The sequence below is a fragment of the Haliotis asinina genome, chromosome 14, assembly GCF_037392515.1.
Source record: "Haliotis asinina isolate JCU_RB_2024 chromosome 14, JCU_Hal_asi_v2, whole genome shotgun sequence".
In the NCBI taxonomy this organism is placed as follows: Eukaryota; Metazoa; Mollusca; class Gastropoda; order Lepetellida; family Haliotidae; genus Haliotis; species Haliotis asinina.
This window is the reverse complement of record NC_090293.1, coordinates 16,285,686-16,293,766: the sequence shown is the minus strand read 5'-3', so window position 1 is coordinate 16,293,766 and position 8,081 is coordinate 16,285,686. Positions and strand designations below refer to the sequence as shown.

General features: G+C 38.9%; 1 protein-coding gene across 5 annotated transcripts; it reads right to left on the bottom strand.

Moving 5' to 3' along the window:
• Window positions 1–233: 233 nt before the first annotated feature.
• Window positions 234–7,725, bottom strand: LOC137261326 (probable methyltransferase-like protein 15 homolog). Of its 5 annotated transcripts, none has more exons than XR_010954848.1 (7): window positions 7,679–7,722; window positions 5,820–6,086; window positions 4,940–5,076; window positions 4,418–4,612; window positions 3,349–3,543; window positions 1,166–1,922; window positions 234–991 (listed from the first exon to the last, which is right to left on the bottom strand). XR_010954848.1 is itself a non-coding variant. In XM_067799064.1 (6 exons), the coding sequence occupies exons 2-6, from the start codon at window positions 6,084–6,086 to the stop codon at window positions 1,508–1,510; spliced, it is 1,209 nt and encodes a 402-aa protein (XP_067655165.1). In that variant the 5' UTR covers window positions 7,679–7,725; the 3' UTR covers window positions 234–1,507. The 5 variants fall into 5 exon arrangements, 3 of the variants coding, with proteins under 3 accessions (XP_067655165.1, XP_067655166.1, XP_067655167.1); XR_010954849.1 differs by having other exon boundaries at window positions 7,384–7,713; XM_067799064.1 differs by having other exon boundaries at window positions 234–1,922; window positions 7,679–7,725.
• Between the last annotated feature and the right edge of the window lie 356 nt (window positions 7,726–8,081).

The window sequence follows — 8,081 nt, the reverse complement described above, 5'->3', positions numbered from 1 at the left end:
TGATGTATCAAACCCAACTCACTCCGAGCCTTGTCATATCAAAGTTTCCTTCGATGTGCTGTTAACCTTACAACTACTTCACTATGTTCATAGAAATATGTTTTTTTGTCAATACTAATAACAGATCATTTGCATTTTTCTCATTAATTGAATGCAATGATTTTCCAGTATATAATGGCATCATTAATCAATAACAGACAGGCACAATATTGCAAAAGTACAAAAAAGAAACATTCAGATGCACAAATTTATTTTCAAGACAAACGTGAGAAAAACACTTTGTAAAACATAAACCATAATGAGGTGTGTCCCAATGTTTGATCGCTTCTCAAGCAGGGCAAGCGACCACTTATCGCCATTTTGTAAGCTTTCTTTCAACAACTTGCTCCACTGTTTCTTAATGTTTCTTGATGCATCAGCTATTCAATGATGTTTCCTAATTGTTTACAGTTGCAGATAAAGTTTCTAAGAAACACGGCCAACAGATAGTGTATATTGTGCTTTCTCAACAACTAACAAGATCAGTTGTTGTCATTTCTGAATTTTTCAATGTTATTTACCAACTGCACCATAAATTTGGTAATGAAACTATTGTGTTTCAAACCTTGTTGTATTGAAGAAATTTCATAATTGAAATTTGTTTTAAAAACAAACAAATTAAAAAGAACAAAACTCGCTCTCATAGTGAATGTTGACAGATGCTGACAAGTAGACAGGAATATGGAGAAGTTGAATTTGTGAGTTCTTTGCAATTTTGATAATGTTTGTTTTCTCAGGGAGAAAATTAAAGAATATGATAGAGTTGTAAGACTAACTAAAATCTGCAAAACTGTAATGTCATAGATTCACAACATAGTCCAGATGATTTTCATTCAATACTCATCATTTATCAAATTTCATGTTAACACACTAATGATGATGAAACATCACCCCGATTCATATTGTAACGTCTACAAAGTAAAATACTTTCAGTGATATTAACTCTCATAGCCTATCGCCTTGGGTATAGTCTTCCAAGGGGATTCATATTGTAACGTCTACAAAGTAAAATACTTACACTGATACTAACTCTCGTAGCCTATCGCCTTGGGTCTAGTCTTGCAAGGGGATTCATATTGTAACGTCTACAAAGTAAAATACTTTCAGTGATATTAACTCTCATAGCCTATCGCCTTGGGTATAGTCTTTCAAGGGGATTCATATTGTAACGTCTACGAAGTAAAATACTTTCAGTGATATTAACTCTCATAGCCTATCGCCTTTGTGATGTGTCAATGTGTGAAATGTTACAGAAACACAAGTCAAGCGTTACAGCCAGGTGTTGGCGATAACTGGACAGCTGGTCACTAGCCGATAGCCTAATAGGTAAAATGTTCAATCATCATGCCAAAGACCCCAGTTTGATTCCCTTCACAGCTGCAATATGTGAATGCTAATTTCTGGTGTCTCTTGCCAAGATATTGCTGGAATATTGCCTAAAGTTACATGAAATCAATTGCTCACTTGCTCACTCATCACATTGTATCTTGGCAGCAGCTCTCAGTTTAGCAGATCTTGCTCTGGGATTGTCAATACAGTCTGCATATGTTGGCACGCAAACTTTTTTGGATAATGGCAGCCATCTTTTTTTCAAAAGGTCCACAACTTCATTCCTGTCATGGAGAACTGACGGGTTTCGTTCCCGATATTTCACTTTAAGTGGCATGTGCATGTCGATGCCATGAAAATGGCGCTTTATGATCCGATCCTCAAGCGAGTGAAATGATAGGGCAACACACACTCCACCTGGTTTGAGAAATCTGTGGGCAAGTTCAAGGCCATTACTCAACTCGTTCAGTTCATCGTTGACAAATATGCGAAGAGCTTGAAATGTTTTTGTTGCGACATGAGAATGTCTCATCATTTTGTCTCGTCTGTGATGACTGTAGAGAAAAGAAGAAGTATTTCAGTGAAATACAAGAATTGGACCGATATAAGGCTGTCCGGAACACAATTCCCATCGTGCCAGTTAATGGATGCTTCGACCACAGCCCTGCTTTGACATATCTTCAGTCTAAGTAAACTTATACTCAGTACTTTTCGTTACATTCCACCACTGAGTCTAACAAAACCTTATGGGAGGTCGCGTCAGGTAACCTTTGAGATTGGCCAATCAGAACACAGCTTACCAAATCCCAAAAGTGCACATTCGCACATCCTTTATGAACTTTTTATATCGAAAAAGTTTGTACCCGAACGATTCCGAATGCTATTTAGCGTACGATCGCTTCCGGGTGATGCACATGGCGTACGTACTGCCATGACAACGGTGAGCAAACAGTTGCTGAAAATAGTGTTTTTGACAATATTCAAGGATGTTATCTTGCGGAAATATTAGCTAATGGTAACCATGTCAACAGAAACCCCAAAGCGTATATGCTGCAGGTGAAATAACTGTGTTATATGCTGATTTTTGTTTGTGGAGAGATCTGTGACGGTGACCTGAATATTTTGAAAGTCCCTCCGATCCCTAAATAGTAGCCATTGTCTGATTGGTTAAATCTATTTAACCGTCTCGCATTTCACTGGACTGTCATTGGTCACTCAAAGGTTACCTGACGCGACCTTCTACTAGGTTTTGTTAGACTCAGAGGTGGAGTGCAACGAAATACACTGAGACAAAGTTTACTTAGACTGAAGATATGTCAAAGCAGGGCTGTGGTCGAAGCAATCTGGTTGGTTGATACTTGCTAAAGAAACCTTTATAACTGCAGCTGAGAAGCTATTGCTGGAAGAGAATTCTTACATTTCCAAACTAATTATATAAGCGGTCAAAGAAAGTCCAAATTCCCACGAATAAATACAGAATGTGCAGATTTATAAGTGTTCTGACCAATCAGAGGGCTTGCTTTGCCCTGACTGTGCAGGTACGTTGTCATCCATTGTGACCAGATCATTTAGTTGAGGGTCAAAATTGGGTTGCAGTCTTGCAGAAATGATAATAAAGAAATGGTAGGTGTCATGAGTAGTGATCAATAGGCCAATCATCCATGAATATGTTTACATTACATTTTAATCGTTTCATGCGGTACTAGCAGGCGGGCAGGGTACACCAAAGTGTCTGTTCTTGTCATGGTGTGTTGCACTCTGAAGCATTTCAAGGTCATCTCAACAAAAATAAAAAAGACACAAGGACCTGTGGAGGGATGGGGAGGAGAATGGTTAGGCACAGTGTGAGACCCCTGGTCTAGTTATCACCATCACATCACGGAAAAGAAATCACTTATCAGAAGAATCGAGGACAAAACCCTAACATACACGATGGTCCATGATTCAAAACATGCTGTACGAGTTTGACAGAAATCTTACCCTTGAAACACGCTGGCTACAATGTCTGCCAGCTGTCGTGTGCGTGTGATGTTCCCGAAGGCATATCGAGTGTCGACGATGGCACTGGCAATCTTGCGAGCAAGTTTCTCCTCTCCATACTTCTTGATGATCACATACAGGTCATGCTCGTCGATGTGGTTGACAACATCAGCTGCTGTCGGCTGATCAGGGAGCCTAGCACACAAACAAGAGTCATGACCCAGAAATATTTGATGCTTGCTTTAGGCTGAAACTTGGCAACATTCCAACCATATGATAATAGTATGCAAATTATCCATTCTGGATCACACAATCAATGTTCAAATAGTCTGACCCGGGTTAGAATTGATCTTCAGCAACCCATGCTTGTCAAAAGAGGTGACTAACGGAATCTGTGAACAGACTGAGTCAGTGATGTGTCTGGTATTTAAATCAATGCTCATGCTATCACGTGATTGTATGGTCAAGACTACATTATACACATGTTTCCATATATTCAAGCTGGAGTATTGCAGAAAGCAGCAAAAAACAAACCAGACAGCATGGGTTGCCATGGAGTAATTCTAAAACAACTTCCCCTAGGCTCCAAACTTTACCATACAATGATATAATAATCTGAAGCTTTTTCTTTTAAGTGAGCAAGTGAGTTTAGTTTTACGCTGCACTCCTCAATATTCCAGCTATTTGGCAGTGGTCTCTAAATAATTGAGTTTTGACCAGACAATCCAGTGATCAACTGCATAAGCATACATCTGGGAACCAATGACATGTGTCTGCCAAGCCAGTGAGTCTGACCACCTGATCCTGTTAATCACCTCTTACAACAAACATGGGATACTGAAGGCCAATATTCTAACTCGTACCTTCACGGGTATTTTCTTTTGAAATGTAAGCACAGCAAACATGTCAAAGAGATAAGACAATTTTATACAATAGACTGGTGACACATTTCATTCTCCCTTCCCATACAGCTTTAGTTGGGAATTTGTCCTGAACTTTCATCATGAAGATGATTTTGAAAATCTGCGAGTCCAAACTACAAGGTTTCTTTCACCATTTGTATTTTCACCTGCCACCATCCATCCTCATGTCCAGAGGTCCATCTTGGCTGAGAGAGAAGCCCCGGATAGCTTGGTCAAACTGCATGGACGACGCCCCCACATCAAACAAGAAGCTGTCCACTGAAGCATCTTCAACATTGTGCTGTCTAAGCAGCTTATGCAGGTCAGAGAAACGACCTAGTAGTGGAGTTATCTGCCCTTCCCTGGTCAAAACATGAAAGATGGCAGTGAGAAAGTTAATAAAAGTGAGCAAGCGAGGTGGTTTATATGCTCTTTTCAGCAGTATTCTGGCAATATCAAGGAAAGGGACATTAGGAATGGTTTTCACAAACTGTACCCATGTGGGAATCAAACCAAGGCCTTTGCTGCAAGCAGCAAACGCTTTAACCACTAGGCTAACCCACTGCACTTGAAGTCATCAAGGCATTCATTTGTGTCCAATGGAATGGTTATGGTTGCAGTTTGAATAACATTAGATTTTTTCGATCTCTCATGGTATTTGTATTCTATTGTTAAATTAATGCACATACTTGCAATCCTGAGATAGCTGGGTTGCCATTTCAAATGCCACTGGATCCCTGTCCAAGGTAAACACTCTGGCATTTTGTGCTTGAGAGATTATCTCCCTTGTATGACCTCCACCTCCAAAGGTCATGTCTATGATAACCTGAATGAAAACTGGAATTATGTTTTTCCTTCAGGCTTTGCTTGAAGATTTTATTGACAAATTGCCAAGAGGCTAAATGAAAAAGAATTGTAGTCAGAGGTATGGTAGAGGTTAAGAACTATACTCCAGTAGATAAAATAGAAATATCATAGACAAAAGATCTTTCAGAACCTGGTGGTTTTAAATATACTGGGTGGGCTTGTTCATTTCAGTGAGTAAATGACTACTAGTATATGTCAACACTGATTTTGAACGGTATTCCAGATACATCACCAGCTTTATGAGGAAAGCTGGAGTGAGTGACTGAGTGAGTGAGTGGGTGGGTGGGTGGGTGGGTGGGTGAGTGAGTGAGTGAGTGAGTGAGTGAGTGAGTGTGGTTTTATGTCCCTTTAAGCAATATTCCAACAATAGTACACTGGGGACATCTGCTTCACACATTGTACCGAAGATTGTGAATCAAATCCCAGTCTTCAGACTTTAACCATAAGGCTACCCCACCACCCAAAGGATACAGTTCAATAAAGAGAACTGCAGTGTCTACATAATGGAGTTTCAGACTGTGACTGATATTTCAAGCTATGTCCAAGCCTGTTTGGTTGGAAGGACACATCATCAATCAAGTCACAGAGCCACTTGTTCCATTTAGTCATATATCATGCGAAGTGTTAGAGAACTTTATCTAACTTAGAACCCTCACATAAGGATGATAGTGACTTTCTGGTGAATATCAAATAAAAGGAAACCTGTCCATCTTTGGGTTTAAGTACATCCATAACTTCTTTCAACATGACTGGGATGTTTGGCATTCTTGAACGACTTTCCTTCATTTGTTGACCCTGCTGATCCAGTTGTCTCCTCTGTTGATTGACTTGCCTCTCATTCGTATCTGATGCATTATAGAAAGGTCTCATCAGGTGACACTTTCTGCTGCATACCTGCTGTAGAAGTCTCAACTTACAGAAGGACAACTTGTGTCGGCTGAACTGTTTCACCTGGCTCATTGCCTCCATCTAAAACAGAGTGTGGTAGCATGTGGATTCAAATCCTAGACGGGACTCAAAGTGATATGATGTTACAGCCACCAAATTCTCACAACGCGACAAAAGCAGATAAGAACAAACTTTATGAATGAGCAAGTTCTTTATTCATGTGAAGAAACGTTTCGATACAGCTTCTTGAATTAGTTGTTAGACCCTGAGAGTGTGGTCTGTTTGGATCTAACAAAATAGCTAGAATCTTTACTTCCATGACAAAATGCAGTCCCAAATATAATAAAGTTACATTGAGTGAGTGAGTGAGTTCAGTTTTACGCCGCTTTTTCGCAATATTCCAGCAATATCACGGCGGGGGACACCAGAAAATGGGCTTCCCATATTGTATCCATGTGGGGAATCGAACCCGGGTCTTCGGCGTGATGAGCAAACGCTTTAACCACTAGGCTACCCAAAAATGAAGTTACAATGAAGTCAGAGTCAGTTTTATTTGGATCTGCTAACAACAACTGATAACCAGGCTTGCATGCAGCTCTTTCATAGTCTAGACGGGAAATGCCATAGTCCAATGTTTCATAATAGTGAATAAATAGACCTAATGACTGCATGAGTATGCATTAAAGTTAAAAAGATAGAATGTTAAGATACAAACAGAAAAATAAACCAGACCCAATGTTTTTTACACTTGTGGAACCTTGATTCAAGGATAGAAGGGAAGTGTGGCAAAGATCATATTTTAAATGCAGAATTTCATGATTTCATTTTGTATAGTCACAGATTATTTTATTAATTCATTCAGCAGGCAGAAAATGCCTAATATTCCACTTGTGAATGAAATGTTGTTTACTGAAGCCATTTGCAATCATCACCCATTCAAGCACATACAAATGTATCATAACCTTGTTTCATGGATCACATAGTAGTTCATTATATCACTATGTACGACCGACCATTACAGTTAGCTTTGAACTCTAGGAAAACTGGTGACAAGATGTGAGGAGGTTGTTACTATTGGTATCTTTTTCCACATCACATTTTGTAAAAATATAATTTGGTATTAGTGGCATTTATGATCTTGAGCTATCTACCACAGTGCTGGAAAAATAAATTTAGTGCATTTGTGTAATGCAGAGATTCGGAACATTTTTTACAGCTTTGTGACGTCTACGATACTTATTTACAAAATTACATGGTGATTACAGCGATCCACAGATCGATCATATCTACGAATTTAAGTTACGGTTCTGTGTCAAATTTAGACTTCGATGATAAGACAATGAATAAATAAACAAATTGTAATTAATCATGGTCCTACCTGTACATTTTGGTTACATTATTATAAACATCCACGTTTTTCTGAATGAGACACAGCCCGGACAGTAACAAACCAACAGAAGAAACAGTCGCGAGCGTTGACACTGACAGTTAACGAAAACTGTGACCTTTCGTCATTACGACCATATTTACTATAGAATTACATGATCATGCGGTAAACACATAACGGATATGTACACCTGGACATTTCGACACCTCGTCTAATGACTATATGACGATATTGTACACCTGGTCATGTCAAATAATGATTAAAAAGGTCTGAAACAGGCACCCACGTGGGTTTCAACGATGTAAACACGAACCTTCTACCAAATACTTTCCTACCGACATATTTCATATTAATCATGAAACGGTCATCTGTTGGTAAATAGGAAATCAAATATAATGGTGTTTGTATCTGAAATACAAACTATTATGAAAACAATCCTTGAAAATCGGATAAAATGTGTTCTAAAGACATTTAACTAAAAATAAGGTTTAACTATTACATAGTTAGGACTCTTTTCATTTGTGCAACTCAAGTGGTGTGTAGAGAGAGAAATTCGCAGATGACTAGGGAGAGGGAAGGAAAGGCATAACCAATTTCAGATTATGTTCAATAATCGAATTGGAATTCAGTAAACATACTATGGAAAGAACAAAACACTGATATAAAATCGGATACTTGGATGAACGGGT

Excerpts from the sequence above, each read along its gene's own strand:
- LOC137261326 (XM_067799064.1), bottom strand. The coding sequence starts at position 6,086 with ATGGAGGCAATGAGCCAGGTGAAACAGTTCAGCCGACACAAGTTGTCC. Across the intron at positions 3,544-4,417 it reads ATGAGGATGGATGGTGGCAG|GCTCCCTGATCAGCCGACAG; the intron begins GTGAAAATACAA and ends TTTGTGTGCTAG. Across the intron at positions 1,923-3,348 it reads GTAGCCAGCGTGTTTCAAGG|TCATCACAGACGAGACAAAA; the intron begins GTAAGATTTCTG and ends TTTTCTCTACAG.